Source organism: Symphodus melops, assembly GCF_947650265.1.
Source record: "Symphodus melops genome assembly, chromosome: 17".
In the NCBI taxonomy this organism is placed as follows: domain Eukaryota; kingdom Metazoa; phylum Chordata; class Actinopteri; order Labriformes; family Labridae; genus Symphodus; species Symphodus melops.
In genome coordinates, this window is record NC_136707.1 from 1,334,217 (window position 1) to 1,350,657 (window position 16,441).

The 16,441-nt window shown below is 44.4% G+C and overlaps 1 protein-coding gene across 2 annotated transcripts in view; it reads left to right on the top strand.

Annotated features, from left to right (window-relative positions):
• Positions 1-1,909: 1,909 nt before the first annotated feature.
• Positions 1,910-16,441, top strand: part of mgat5b (alpha-1,6-mannosylglycoprotein 6-beta-N-acetylglucosaminyltransferase B) — a 45,674-nt gene continuing 31,142 nt past the window's right edge. The window contains exons 1-3 of one of the 2 annotated variants that reach the window (XM_079366336.1): positions 1,910-2,116; positions 4,577-4,689; positions 13,669-13,813. In XM_079366336.1, coding sequence (XP_079222462.1) covers positions 2,055-2,116; positions 4,577-4,689; positions 13,669-13,813 — 320 coding nt within the window. In that variant the 5' untranslated portion in view covers positions 1,910-2,054. The remainder of the gene's footprint in view (positions 2,117-4,576; positions 4,690-13,668; positions 13,814-16,441) is intronic. The other variant, XM_079366337.1, reaches the window with a different exon arrangement.

The window sequence follows — 16,441 nt, forward strand, 5'->3', positions numbered from 1 at the left end:
ATGTATGTTACATCTATATTTAGAAGAGAATTCATAACACTACATTATTTATGTGCTGACGGGAGGCATCTGAAGCTCCTGAAAATAACAAAAAAAAAACACTGTTCAATGAGTCTTTACCTGCAGGAGAAGTTTTATAAACCAGAAAAAAAAGACTGCACTCACTTGTGTTTGCATTTTGGATTTTAACTTTATAAATCCCAGAGGGGGAAAACTCTGGTTTCACACTTTGTTAGTGTGTTTAACAAACATGGACGTGAATCAGACGCGTGTGCAAACGGGACCTGTGCACACGCATGCATGGAGAGAACAGGAAACAGGTGCCGACCATACTTAGGATTTGAACCGGCGACGCCTCTGGTCCCTGAAGTCCCAACAGACCATCCTGAAAGGTAAACTGGATATCAGTACTTCTGGTCCAAATAGGTGAACCAGTGTGATTCATTCATTTCTCATTTGTATCCTGATGATGTTTCTGAAACACCTGGTGTGTGCGTGATCTCACTGAGCACCTGATGAGGAGGTGCTCCAGCATCCTTGTGCTGTACAGCGATCGCTTTAAGGTTCAGACTGAAAACAAGTGAATCACTCTCTCCCATCCGTCGCTGTAATGAAGGAAGGCTTCCCCGCAGAGAGTCCAATAAAGCTCAGTCCTGTTGTCATTTTCCAGCCAGTGAACCAGATCTGACCAGCGGGGCGTTTTTTTTTTATTACAGCAACAAGCCTCCGTGTGGCGTCAAGTCTGTCTGGGCTGCAGGCCCGAGGAGCAGCAGAAAAAAAAAACATCAACAACAACCAACAAACGCCAGAGCCAAAAAAAAAAAAGACAACCACACAGAGGGTGCTGTCGGTTGCCATGGAAACAGAAGATGCTGCTGCTGCTACTCCTCGCCGCTCATTAGCATGTGGCCTCGCATGTCTTTTTTTATGTCAAGCAATTAATGTTGGCTCTGATGGTTCATAGAGTACACTGAGGTCAAGACCAAACAGGACACATAACATGAGGGACATTTATTTGGTGATCAAACAAAAACAAACTTTAAAGAATTGTGAAAAAAAAAACAACAATTTATACAGTTTTTTTTCTATCACAATAATAAAATCTGAGATTATTTTAATTAAACGTATTACTGTAATACTTCTTGTATCCTGACAGTTTCCACATTCATAGTAACTGTTTGGTGTGTTTTTTTTTTTTTTACAAGTGGACTAAACTTACTTCCGCACTTAACGGAAATGTGCCAAGAACTTGATAAAATACAATCCTCCTCATAAACAGGATCATATTCGGCACAGAGCCACGTTTTGTCTCCTCTCCCCCTCCTGTCGGTGTATTCTGCGGTCTGACCGCTGGGTGTCGCTGCTGAGCTGTCTGCTGTGTCACAGTCGGAGCTGTCCGCAGTGCTGAAGTTTGTCCTCAGATCTCTGACAGAGCAATAAACTAAAACTCAACTTTGTCGACACAGCACCGAAAGAACAACATATATAATATAGAAAATTACCAAAATAAGAGTTATAAACTATTGCATCACTTCTCGCTCAACAAAGGAGCTGAACTGATTTTACCTCGGGTGAGCCAATCACAGAGGCAACTTTTTGGTTCAATAAGTGATGATCCTCACAGATGCTGAGCATTCATCTTTATTTCTTGTGTACCCTCCATCCTTTTTTATTTTTTTATTTTTTTAAATCAACTATGAAAATGCATGAAAAGCTTGCCGTTTCAGTCCTCGCCGTTGGGTGGCGCTGTGGGTGAACGAGCCACGGTGGCAGAGCCTCATCTACCTGAGCTTCAGTCTGTGCTTGGTTCATTCAGAGGAAAGTCAGAGAAGTGATCAGACCTGTGTGTGTGTGAGCTGCTCTATGAGGAGGGAGGATCACTGCACCGCTGCTGCAGGACGCGTCACCGGAGTTGGACCGGGAACTTCACCTGCTTTGTCACGCATCGTGGACGGGGTTTATTGTTTTGGTTTGGGTTTTTTTGAAGGGGGGGGGGGAAGTTGAGGTTTTTGCACGATGTTCACGAGAGCCGGAGCTGCGCACGTGAGTGGATAATGACCAACAACGAGCTTTTCACTATGCTGAGGAGATGTCTGCTCACTTTCAAACCGTTCAGGTAAGAACCCACCTTTCACATTGATACTAGCATTTATTTATTTATTATTTTATTATCTTCTACATGTCACATTTAATCTTCTTTCTTCCATAAACACTGATCATCATCATCAGCCTGACGATGGGAATAATAGAGCACAGTATGAACTCACTTTAAACTAACAAACTATAGATTTAATTTCTGGACATTTCCAGGCTACCTGTCTCAGACTGGTGGCTCCTTTTACTTGAATAGATGAATTATTGTCATGCACAGTCTTGCAGGTTCAGACCAGGTTGGCATTAAATGAATGTGTCATAACTAATATTTCCCTTTCTCACTGTGATTCCCCTTTAACCTTTATCCTCTTAATGATGATGGATTCAAAAAGCACAATGCTGTAAAGAAACTTAAAGAGGTCATATTATTCCCTCTCTTCCTAAATGGTCTAAATGAAATATCTGTGCTTTAAAATATAATATGAATCCAGCAGCAGAGGCTCTCTCAGAACGCTCCGTTTAGGTGTGTGTGTCTCTTTAAATGCATTGACCCCGCCCCTTGAGTTTTCCCCCTCAGAAGTCATTCTTTCGCTAGCGAGAATAAAAATGGCGGCCCTGTGCAAAAGTTTAGCTCTAGCCTCGGGGTGGAGATACCAGGGGAGGGAATTTATTTATTTATTTATTTTTACCAGAATCCCACTGTGACATCACAAGGAGAGCACATTTGAAACGGAGCATTTTTCTCCGTGTTGTCAGACTTACACAGACCACAAACAAAGGAGTGGATGGATTTATTTAAAGTGTTGTGGGTCAGTAGACACTCAGGTTGCCACAAATAAACATTCAAAAACACTGTGAAAGGTGATTTTTCACAATTATGTCCCCTTTAAGATTTCAAGTCACACCACGATGAAGAGAGAGCTCTTTCCAACTTATCGAGTAAATACACTTAAAGACACGGCAGCTAAAACACATTTTTTCAGGCAGAGTTTGAAATGAGCTTTTTTACTGACGTCCAGATAAATGAGGAGTTTATTGAGCTGCTCATCATGCAGAGCTCGTCTTTCACAGACTGACAACATGAGAGGTGAACATGAGGAGTCACATAAAACATGCCAAGAAGGACTCAGAGGAAACGCTTTCACGCTGAGGTGAAGGAGCTTAATTATCGCCATCATGTGAGTGCAAATAATCAGAGTTGTTTCTCAACCAGCTCGACCTGAAGCATGACACAGTGTGAACATCCAGAAGCAGCAGCACGTCTGTACAGTACACAGGAACCTTTACTCCTCCCATAACTCAACAGGACGTGTGTTTCGTCACAATGTTCCTCACTTCGAGTCTGTTTGATACCAGTGTGGTTTTTAAAATGATGAAACAACCACAGTGTGGAAACGTTCAGAACATTTAACAAGAAAAAAAAAACGACCGATGCCGAGCGAGAGGAATGAATCCGTCACCGACTCCTTTAAAGTGTCTGAAGCTGCGTTTCTCACCAACACCTCCGTCGAGACAAAACACACGTTAGAGACAAGAATCTGAACTAAAGAATCATGTTTAAAAACTGCAGCACACTTTAGTGACCCACTACAAACGGCTCGGCGGCCCACCTCTGGGTCCCGACCCACCAGTTGAGAACCACTGGTCCCGGACTTCTCTCTGTTTCTGCTGTCTTCACAGTGTGAACAGCTCGGGCACTGCTGGGGTCAGGCGATGGACTTTTCCACATATCAAACGATTCTCCGTCGTTTGAAACGTTTTTCTCAGCAGGACCGGCAGAGCGAGCAGGCGGCTCGGCGCCCAGTTGATGCGTCTGCAGCGTTTTTTGCTTTCAGAGTTTCAGAGACAACTTGACAATTCTCTCTCTCTCTGCGAAAGCAAAGCACCGGGCCTGTAATTTAAGGCTGTTAACTCGCTGAGCGCAGCGTGAGGCGTCCGTGTCACGCTCTATTCGAGAGGACGCAGTCGAGCGAGTGCACTGTGGGGTTCGATTTGTACGATGTGAAAAGTATTTCTCTCTCTACGCCTCACAAAGAAACACTCCCAGAGTGATGGCGCCTGACTCGGCTCGCTCTGCACAGCGAGAGAGGAGAAGTGAGAGCTCAACTTCCTCGAACCTCGAATGCACCAAATACCAGAAAGAAGCAAATATCTGTTAATGAGGAAACGAGGAGCTGAGCCCGATATCTGCCTCTGATCTGTACAGATGGATAAAGACATTTATTGTGCAGTCATCAAACAGTTGTTGAGAATAAATTGATTGATTGATTTTTACTTTTCTTACTTTAGATAAATTGAGTTCTTTGAGCTGCAAATCCTGCAAAAAAAACCCTTTTTGTTTGGTTTGTGTTTAAAAAGCTTTTTGGAAAATAAACGAACCTCCTCCCTCGTTTAGTCTTTTTTTTTTTCCTCTTCCATCCTGTCGATGTTTCTCTCTTTAAATCTCTCACCTCCTCCTTATGTGTTTGTCTCTTCCCTGCAGGATCTTTGTGTTGGGGATCGGTTTCTTCAGCCTGTGCTTCCTAATGACCTCCCTCGGGGGCCAGCTTTCAGCCAAGAGAGCCGGAGATTCCCCGTTCACGGTGCGAGCAGAAGGTAGGACGCTGCTTCCTGCTCCTGTCGCCTCTCCCCTCGCTGTAACCATCAGGCTGGGAACACGCTGGGAGCGCTGCGGGGTTTCCTTGATTGCTGCCAGCGGGCCGAGCGACCCGCTCACTCTTTAGTGGCGTGTCAGCGGGGGGGTGGGGAGGAGGAGGGGGGGGGGCACATATTGTCCTCTCTCCTCTCATCTTCACCGCCATCTTTTTGAACGCCTACTTTCATCTGCGCTCGGCGGCCGTGTGACCTCGCTCTGACCTTGGCTGACTCATTTTTGGAGATTATCCGAGGAGCTTCGGGGAGGCTGCAGACGACTTTTGTGACCCAGCGTGAACTCGTGGCGGATTTGTGCAGAAGAAGCGACTCGAGATGAAGTTTGTCAAAAATGTTGGATACCTTGGTGTCGCTCGATGTCAGATATTATTGAAGCGTGCAGAAGCTTTAAAACGCCCGCCATATTTTATAAGACAGCTTTTTTATGAACCGACCAAATGAGGCTGTTTGTCCTTTAAAGGAATAAAATAACAGACTTCTCATCCGGCTGTAAAATATTCAGATCACTTGAGTAAATCATTTCTGCCTCTTACAAACATCATGGACTGAAAATGACCGCTCACAGTGATCCTGATGCTGTCGCCTGGTTAGCTTATGCTAACTAGTTAGCACTCAGTTATGCTCTGCTTTGATTTGATGGATCTTTTTTTCTTGTCTTTCATTTTTCCAAACGGTCGCATAATGAACCCCTCCATATTGAAAATACAAACAGCTGAAACGCAGCATGAAAGGAAACTCGGCAGAAAAGCACTCAGCGTTGACCTCGCAGCGATCAACGAATCAAACGCCACGAAAAAAACGATTTCACACTCCCTCTCTGAGAGGAGCTTCTCTTTCTCATCACGCTGTGTGTTTGTGCCTCTGCATGTAAAGCAGCGCTGCACGAGCCTCCAGGGAGGGTTCGGACTATTGTCTCTGTGACCGATACCAACCGACCCGGCACGAAGGAGAACCGACGCTGCGCTGAGTCCCGACCCATCTGAGCACACGCGGTGGTTGTAGTTTGTGTTTATGAAGTATCACACTGACTGTTATCTACTCAGTAATTGCTCCGTCCCGCGGTCCGTCTTCGAGCTGACTGTAAAACGATGTTCAAACACTTCACTTCAGACACTTCAGAACTTCAGATTTTCAGGACAGGCCGGCGTTGTCTCAGAGCATCGACCGACAGACTCGGACGCTTCATCAGTAGAGGCACATGCCAGTATATGAGAACCTTTACAAACTGAGAATCATCACTATGAGATGATGTTTGCAGGTGACGTACGTGTGATGTAACGGGTAGCAGCGAGGTGCATCAGGTGTCTTTGGTGCAGGTAATTTCAGCTCTTTGTGAAGAAGTTAGTGCACAGCTGGTTCATGTGGAAGGACGGAGAATAGGGGGGGGGGGGGGCTGTCTGATTAATTAACCACTCATAAGCTGCAGTCAGGGGAAGGCATCTGCCCTCGAGCTCATTAAACGCTGCCTGGTGGGGAACCAGGGAGAATCAGCCTGTGCAAATTCTCCCTCTGTGTTTGCTCCGTGTGTTTGTGTGTTTGTGTACATGTGCATTTGTGGAATGACAATTAGCTGCGAGGGAGGGAGGGGGGGGAAGGGGGGGGGGGGGTTAGTGTAATGAATGAGCTGACATAATAATAATAATTCACACACTCCTGCTGCACGCGGCGGAGAGGAAAAGGATGAGGTGTGTGCGCTGATGTTCTGGTCTTCACACCAACACGTGTGCGACATGCGTTCATGCAGGAAATGTAAAAGTGTCACACCGGCAGCAGCAGCAGTGGAGGCACCACTGAGAAGTAAACGGGTAAACAACATGGCCAGGCAGGCAGCGCTGAGAGGAGCTGCTCCTGTGAAAGGCAGCGATTACCCCAGAGCCAAATGTGAGGAGAAAAACATGTAATTGTAATTTTTCTGCCTCACGGATCTCTCTCTCTCTTTGGTCTCGCCGTCTGTCTCCATCAACCTCTTTAACTCGCACACATTCCACACAACACTTCTGCCGCCTCGATTTTTCACAACTTTTTTTTTTTTTTTGTCATCAAACAAACCTCAAGTCAGGGTTGTCAAAGTGTTAGTGAGGTGCGTAGGAGAGGAACGAATCCGACGACGTTTCTGTCTCAAAACGATGCTGATATTTTTCTGCAGTTTCGACTTTTTTCTTGCCGTTCTAAATAATTATAAATAAGAAGTTAGCCAACACTTGGTGCCTGGTCTCTTCTGGGTTTAATTAAACCAGGTATCAGTATCCTTTTGATGTTTACTGCTGTCATACAGAAGCTGTAGCTATGCTATGAACACATCAGGCACAAAAACGCCCCAAAATAAATCTGAGAAAAAGCAACAAAAAAAACCTCTTCCGTACTCGATAAAACACCTTTTTTTTTTTGGGGTTCAATTTTAAAAAGTAAAAAAAAAAGTGTCGATTTTTATCTCCTGTTAGAATTTAAATCAAATATCTGTGTTTGAAAGTTTTTCACTCTGAGAGCATTGAGCTTCAAAATGCCACTTAGCTGCATTTGGACACCGAGCTGTTTCCTGATTTAAGCAGCATGCACTTTCTTCATTACGTCCCTTTTGAAGGTACAGGAAAGTAATGATGTTACGAAAGGGGGAAAAAGGAAAGGAGGAAGAGGGGGGAGGGGGGGGGGGGGCTATTTCTGCAAAAGTGGGAGGCTTGAAAGGCTGAGGCATTTGATCTCAGATATCTTAAAGGCTGCAGAGGTGTACTGTCGCTTCCTAATAAGCTCTTTGAAGACCACCTTCACAGTGTGTCCTTTTACCTCGGGGCTCTAAATGCAGCTTCCACACAAAGGGAGAAAGAGGCCGAGGAAGCTTTCAGGGATTTACCTCGGTCAGAGCGGGACTAAATGGTTAAGATGTTAATGCCTTCTTCTTTTGCTACCTGCAGGCTTTTTTTTCTCCTCTAACCGTCATGATGTCAGTGAGGGGGGAAAAAAATGTTTTTTATTTCTGGATCTCCTGAGAAAGGTAGACGTTAGCAGTTTGACTAAAACATCAGTTCAGACTTTAAAAAAAAAAGGGTTCGATTCTTCGATACGTCTCTTTTCTAAAGGAAGTCTGTTTTTCAGTGATCGGTACAAAAAACTAAACCGCGGACCTGCTAGTCCTGCAGAGGGCGCCAAGCGGCTTGTTTCTGCAGGTGACGTGATAATGTGAGTTTCATGAGACGGCTTCAAGCCTCAGTAGAGAGCAGCCCTCTCCTGGCAGCCCTGCAGCGTTCTGACGAAGAATCGAGCATTTCTTTAAGCAACGGTACTTTTCGCTCAATCAAGAGGTGTGCGTTCAGCCTGCTGACGAGAGGCAAGGCACCTGTCAGTCAAATCAGCCACGCCCCTAATCATGCAAACACCTTCAAAACTCGTAGGCTAAAACCATAGTCGCCCTGTTCTGTTTTTCTTAATAAAGACTTTTTGTACCAGGTGGAGAACAGTTTGAATCTGGAGTCGACCGGGGGGGGGGGTCCTTGGTGTTTGCACCGGAGGTTTCTGTTTGATTGAGTCTCATCTTCACCTCCTCTCCCTTAAAGTTCTGAATCCATCTCTTGTATGAGCCTCGTGTGTGTGCAGAGAGCATCATGTTCTCTGCCGTGCTTTAGACACTGGGGGAACTTTTTATTTCATGGCTCAGCGGGTCTCCACAGTGTGAGTCACTGAAATTGATCCCAACACGGATCCTCGCGAGGATGTGGCATTTGCAGGTCTATCAGAGCTGTGAGCCACGGTACTTTTTTGTTGTTGTTTTTTTTAATAAAAAATGAGATAAACAATCAACTCGAAATAGAAGCGCTCAAAGTGTTGTGCATAAAATAAAATGACCTTTTGCTTCTGTAAGACTCTTCGCTGGCAGTTAAGAATATCTGCAAATTAATATGCAGCTGGCTGCTCGGTCTGTCAGTGAGGAAGAAGAAGAAGAAGAAGAAAGGTGTGAATAAAAGATGACGGCTCATTGTTCTGTTTCTCACAAGCTGCAGTCACCTGGTGGGATAAGCAGGGATTTTTTTTTTTTTTCTGAGGATTGTGCAGCCGGTCGGAGTCGAACAGATTGGAAGGCGAGTGTCTGGCAGACGTTTTCCCCACATTGACACTGATCTGCAGTGTCTCTGTTTTGGTTTAGTGCCGAGGTTTTATGATACCAGAATGCGCCCGCCGCCTGCAAACCTAAAGTATGCAGAAGTGCGACTTCCACGCATGTTATGTCAAAAAGTTTCCAGGCAACTAAAACCAATAATTTTGGATTTTGCGGTTTTTTTTCTGCATCAGAGTTGTGAATCTGGCGGCGAAACCAGAAATGTCGTAATCTCTACCCAGCGAACCAATCAAACGCCATGCGGCCTGCGTCTTTCCTCCCAGTCACGGCTACATCGAGCTACACCAACCACGTCGTATCCTAGAATATGGATTCGACTGAGATCTATAAACCAGGCTTCAGCATTGTGTGTGCACACAAACACAATCCTTTACAAAGAACTAAAGCACACACGACATCAAACAACATTCGTGCTCTCATTGAAACGCAGCAAAGTGAATCTGGTAGTCAGATTCCAGCCCGTATTTTTAGACTCTTATGTTTCCATCTTTGTAGGGTGAGTTGTAAAACTGGGTCAGGAAGTTGACTTTCAGACGTGCTTTAGGTTGCATTTTCTATTCTTGTTGTTTCTTTGTTTTTCTTTTTTTTTTTGCATTCATGCGTTTTCTGTGTGAAAACAGGAAATGTGTTTATGCAAATGCTCATCATATTTTCATGGCTCTGCACAAGGTTGGAGTGAGAACATGAAAGAGAATAAAAGTACAAAACGCCCCGTCCTGGAAAAAAAAAAAAAAAAGCATTGAATGCGGGTTCACTGGTGTGTTTGCCAGCAGTCGCTGTGTTCGAGTCAGACTTCACCCGCTTCATAAGGATGCTCTGCCGGGTTCAACTGAGAAACGCATCCACCCATATAAAGCCGTATTAAATCAATAAACAATGCAGCAGCAGCACAGCGGGGGCAGAAGAAGGAAACACCTCCCTGCCTTCCACTGAATGTGCTGGTTTATCATCTGCACTCGATTACCGATGGGGAAAGATTGACCGAGGCGTTAATTAAAGGAACAGAGAGCCGGGTTTAAGGGAGATAGTGCAGGTAATGTTCCTTTCCCGCTCTGCCAGGACCAATAAGAGTGTGCAGCTGCTCGGGGAGAAGAAGAAGTGACAGACGTTTTCAGCTCTTAAAAGCTCCGTCAGCTCCCCCCACGAAGGAGCCAAAAAGACGAGAGAAACTCTATTTCAATCAGCCCCGTTTTTTTTTTAATGAATATTTGAATTAAGAGTGAGAGGAGCATGCAGGGGAGAGGTGTGTGTGTGTGTTTGTGTGTGTGTGTGTGTGTGTGTGCAGACTGGTAGAAAGGATTGCATGCATTTCTCCAGCTGTCAGGTGAGATGGAGAGGTCTGACCCTGAGCCCCCTCGCTGGGAAAACTAGCCGAGCCAGCGAGCGTATCAGAGATGACAGGATTTATTTATTAGCCTCTCAATTGTGCCGGTGGGGAGGAAAAAGGATTTTCTTTTTTTCAACATAAATAAATCATGACATGCTGTTGAAATCAATTGTTTTGCTGATGAATAACTTACTAAACGTGGAAACACTCGTGCGCTGTGTTCCTGCAGCAGCAGTGTTGTTTATTTGTGTGTGTGTGTGTGTGTGTGTGTGTGTGTGTGTGTGTGTGTGTTGCACAGGCTGCTACATCGTCCTAATTTAAAGGAAACGTACTTAAATGTACAACATCTCGAATATTTCCATAAGTTTTCAAAGCCGGAGAAATGTGTCGTTTTAGAGTTGTAACTGGACGTGTGTCGAGGCGGCCGCTGTGATGAGCTGCCACCACGGACAAAACTGTTTACTGTTGCCGTGGAAACGGCAGAAGTTAAAACTTCTACTTGAGGAAGTGTGAGATGCTGCCGTGCTGTTGCCGTTTGTGCTGCTGTGATAAAAGAAAAACTAAAAAACGACATAAATGAAACTCTGACACGTTAGCTCGTCTGTTAAACGCGTTTCTCTTCCTCGGGGCGGTTTCACCCGGTCGCCTCGACGACGGTCAACGCAGAGTTTGTTTTCACCAGGCGGGAGAAGCTGAGAGAACTCCCATGATTCCCCGCCACCCTCAGCGTCCTCTTCTCTTATTGTAGTCTTGATTGAGAGCCCCCTGGTGGTGGAATCTACATATTATATTCTTTAAAGCATGTTTGAGTTTGATCTTGGATTTTATTTTATTTTTTAACCCCTTAACGGACCATCAGTCAGTTAAGTGTTACAAAGTAGCTTTAGTTGTAGTCCTTTGTTTTGCTCAGACGTCCTCGGAGCAGAGTTTAGTCCGGGGGGGTTTGGATCAGAGGTGTCTTGTGCGATAGATGACAGATGAATAACTGCTCACTAAAGGAGTAAAAAGGCACTTTGCTCTCGGAGATCTTCCTCTCTGTGTCTGCTTTGAGTCTCTTTTTATGCAGCTGTGTTTCCCTCTCAGTACACACGGCACTCTCCAGTATTCAAATGGCCATCTAATTGGAATTTGTTCATGGTATCGATTGTACTCTGGCACTTTGGAAATCGAGTCGTTAAAGGAGATTAGCTTGCTGCTAACTCGGCCCTTTATGAACCAGCGGCTGAGGGACGACACAGAGGAGCTCGTATGTTAGCACATAGTTACCATCAGGCTCTGCTACACACCCCCCCCCCCCCCCCCCCCCCCCCCCCCCGCCAGCCAATGTTTCCCGGGAGGCTGCAGGAAACAAGAGTGAGGAGCCGCCTGATGACGAGTTGATTGCACACACATCTAAAAATGTTCTGTGTAGGAAGAGAGGCTGTAGTAATGGTGATAAACGAGCGCAGGGTGAGTTTCTCCCACACTCCAGCTGCAGAGCTTTGCAGAGACCTCTCCGATACAGAGGACTCTGAATTTAGCAAATATTGAAGTATAAAGACGGAAGAATTTAGATTTGAATTATCAAAAGCTCCTTTTTTTGTTTTTCAACATTATAAATAGAAATTATTAGTTGAGATAAAAACAAGTGCCTCATATTTAAACTTCTGTTTTACGACCCCTGAAGAGTCGGACGGCAGCTCATTTGAGTCTGTAGACATGTTGGGCCATGATGGATGCACAGGATGGACAGCCTTCTGGTGGATTCATGTGTCATCTGACGCATCGGAAAAAACTGTTTCCCAGTTCGGAAACTCGGAATAGAATTAGGTGGAAGAATCGTCATCAATATGTTTTTGTTAATATCAACTTATTTATTCACGTATTGCACATCAACGTTTTGCTCAAATATCACTTATTTGAGTTACATTTCACGCTTCGTTGTCTTCGTAGCATCAACGATGTTTTTTTTTGCTGTTAAAAAATTCTGATTTTCCAAACTGATATCACGTGAACGCAGCATCACAGCTGAAGTTTATACGAGAGCGTGTTTAATAAGAATAAAGTGGAATAGGATACATGGCTGCGTGGCAGACGCGTCTCTTTCTGTCTGCAGGATGAAAACAACTGTAGTGACCTGCTGAATTATTCAAAGTGAGACGTCTTTTGGCCCGTGTGACTGAAGTTATTCCAGAAAATGCAACTGTTTGAGTAATCTTATTTTATGAGGCTCTGCGCTGTTCTCTCTTCAAACGTTTACAGAGAGACTTCTCACTCACTCCTTATTTGTAATACAATTTCTCCTCGGCAGAGCGAGAGAGAGGGAGAGAGAGAGAGGGAGGTGATTTTCTGTCGGGCTGTGATGAATGAACTCTGACTGCAGGAGCGAGTGTGCGCACATTGCACTTTTCTAAAGCTTAATGCAATTGTTGAGGGAGCAGCGAGTGGGGAGGCTTTATTTTTCACTCAGTTACCGAGAGAAGCAGAACAATACGAGGTGTCTGCTCTTTATTTTAACTCTCAGGTCCAAACCACAAATTCACTCTTAAAGTCTGCAGAGTGGAATTATTGATGTTGAAGTTCAGATTTTCTCTGACAATAAAAAGGTGGAGCTGTTTTCTAATCATTTGCATGTTAATATCTTGGTGTCATCAGAGAGAACAGCAGAGGGGTCACGACCCCTTCGACCTGTTTTGGACCTCGTTGTCTGTAGCCTGCAGCTCATTAATGGACGACGTGCTCGCTAACAGCATGGCTCTGCTGAACCACCTGTCAGCGTGTTCATAATTTGAACCTTGCACAAAGAAAACAAAACAATCCTGTCACACTCGTTTGTGCCTTCATGTGTTTTGCTGCGAAGCGGAGCTCCTGATTGAGTCATGAAGGGCGACAGGAAAAATAAAAGCAGACTTTAGAAGTGAGCAGAGGGAAGATTGGGATGTTAAATAAAAATATTCAATTTATGACCCTGAGTGAAATGACTCAATCCTTTCAGACGTACCTGTGTCTTTATCTCTGGATTCAGAACAAAGAGCGGTTTGATTTTGACCTTTTTTACAACCTGATTATGTTTGCTTGAAGATGTGACACATCCAGTTTGTTACAGTTGTTGAAATGTGGAGATAATTTGAGTAGAAATCAAATGATTTGGATTCGAGGGTTTGAAGTCTTGAGTCTCAGGATTGTTGGGGTCACAGTTTGATTGAGACTCTATTTTCTCTCCAGTCAGCCGTGAGACTGAAGAATAAAAAAGCGTGAGATCTTCAATCATGATTTAGACCAAAAGTTACGCAGAGAGAAAGCACGGAATAAATTTCACTTGTTACCAACGTATTTGTTCAATTTAGACTTTTTAGGGCGGGTTAAATTGCAAAATATTTTATTTTGGATTAAAGAAAGTTATCTGACGTCGTCACATCCTCAGGACTCGACTGATAACATTGAGTTTATAAAGGTGCAGTATCAACACCTTGACCGTTTATTAAAAACGTGTGTCTGTTTGTTTCAGTCATCGGTGGCCCGGAGTCGCGAGGCGTGCTGAGGAAAATCAGTGACATGCTGGAGGTGATTATGAAGAGGATGGACGCTCTGTCCAAACTGGGAAACACCACAGACACACACCGGCTGGATGAGCTCAGCTCGGCCCTGGACAGGTACAGATCCACTGTTTCCTCTCACACCTGTCTGATGTGATTCATTGAAGCTACAGCTCGTGTGAAAGGTCGTGTGAGGTTAGCTTTCCTCGTAAACATTCAGAGATCTGGACAGGTGAAGAAAGGTCGGTGCTAGTCTAAATCTTCAAGGGTTAGCACTTCAAGGTTTATCATTTTAATACATGCACATGAGGAACCTCCACTTCTGACTTTATGCAGATTTGTTTTCATTGATATCCGTCAGGACCAAAAAGACACGAGAGTAAAAATGAGCTCCTAAGTGGACATTTTGGATTCAACACAGCTTTACATGGCAGAAGAAGAAGAACCGTACTGTTCCTGAACACAAAGCACAGGTTGGATTTTGCACAAATATCAGTGTGCAAGAGGCTGAAGAAGAGAAAGTGGGCCAAGTGTTGAGCCCTGGGGCATCCCGGCAGAGCAGACCCCTCCTGTTAACAAAAAAAAAAAAAGAAGAAGAAGCCTCGGTGTCAAAGAAGAAGAAGATGAGTGCGAGAACAAAGCCCCTCCCTCTCCTCCGGCAGCAGGAGAAATAAAAGAGACTCTCATATAAAAGTAGAGCAGGGGTCTTGCTGGACAAGTTGAAGCTTGCAGCCCTGACTTGCCGGTGCTCCGAGGTTGCTATGGCGACAGACCAGTTCTAACACCTGCACCTGCTCAGGGTTTGAGGAGAGGAAGCGCTCTCGCTCTCTCTCTCTCTCTCTCTCTCTCTCTCTATCTCTCTATCTCTCTCTCTCTCTCTTCCAAACATAAAGGAGCTCAATTTAACATCAATATTTTTAGATTGGGGCCTTTTCATGTCCCTCTGAATTAATCTACAGAACCATCTTCTTCCTCTTTTGTCAGCCTGATCCTAATTTAAGATTTTATTTTTATTTTTATTTTTTGATGTTTATTTCACTTGAACAACCACTCCCTTCAAAAACACTAACTTGACTGATCCTTGTTATCTCACTTTCATAAAAAACCGTCAAACAAGATCTACATCATTATAGAAGTAGAAGAAGAGTTGTGAAGTCGGTTGCAGACCCACAGATCATCTTAAGAGCCTGAAAACAAAACTGTAAAGAAGCTCGGGCTCTACGACCAGCCGACGCCCCTGGCGCCCAGACACCAGCATGGGACAACGGCGTCCTCATCATCCAAAGACGAAGGAGCGAATCCTTCCTGCAGCCCAGCTCCTCCGAACCATGTTGTCTTAACAAAGAGGGAGTCTCGTGAAAAGCGTCAAAAGACACGACCTGAGACATTGAGACGACGTGTCAAGACATAATCTGCCTCACCTGCGTCGCGAAGCTTCAATCATGAAACTGACTTTAATCCTACTTTTCTCTGCTCACAGCTTCCTCTTCAGATAAGCCGAGGCCGAGGTCTTTTTTTTTTTTTTTAACTATTCATGTTGGCAGCTGACGTTTAATCCTGTGTTTTAATGAACGCTAAAATATGTCACTTTCCAGCTTTCTTTTTTAATCTTCACACATTTTTTTCTTGGGTATTTGTATTAATAGAAGCAAAAAAATAAAAAAAACGTGTTGATGCCATTAAGGGTGCAGAGTCTTTTAGCACATCCTCGTGTTTCACTCCCTCTAAGGAGACAGGAAGTGACTCACTGCTTTAATAACCTGTTGGAAAATATTTATTGTTCTCCGGCCAAAACGCTCCTTATAATAAATATATATATTTTTTTTTTCTGCAGTTTGATATTACACTTACAGAATTAAGTTTTCTCTGCCCTGTGGACTCGCTCTCAGGCGTCGAGCTCCGGCTCTTTTAATTGGCCCCTCAGGGACGAAGTGAAACTGTGGCAAAGGCCAAAAAAAGTTTTCAAACTGACTCGGTGGTCAAAGTGATTCTCACGCTGACACCTGGTGACTTTTTCTGCGTACACCTGTCTGAGGTTTTCATCTCCGGCACAGAGTCCGAGATGAGCCCAGAGATTACAGGACGACCTTTAACCGACCTTCCAAACCGCCATCAGCAGCAAGGTCGTCCTCTTTTTCTTTAAACGCTCCGATATGAAACTTTCCCACTGCAAAACACTTTCACAGGTCGATTGGTCAACACTCACCTGGGAGAATTCTCTCTCTCTCTCTCTCTCTCTCTCTCGTCTACTGGGGTCCGCTCACAGGAAGTGCGTGCGGCTTTACGTCACGTGTTCACACGCCAGCCTTCAGTTTTCAAAAAGAGGCCGGTCGGCTCGTCTCTGTTCGCTTTGATTCGACGGCGGCGGCGGAGGATGAAGAGAGAGAGAGAGAGAGGAGCTGACCGACCCGGACTTAAAAAACAGACCAACCAAACCAAAGACACCGAGCAGACACTCGTCAGAATCACTGACGTGTTTACCCGTTTATTTTAACTTTCTAAGTTTTCTTTTGACACTTTCTGCTCCCCCGCTTCTTTCAGGACGATAAACGGAATGAATGAATATTTTTCATTATTTGCTGACATTTTCTCGAACAATAAAATAATTATGAGTGTGATTTTCTGCAGACGAATCAATAATAAAAAAAAAAATCTGCCTCAGTGCTATTATTCATGAAGCCTGCAGTGACATAACTGGGACTTCAACTAAGTTCACGTTCGTGAACAAAAAAAGTTTCAAACTGA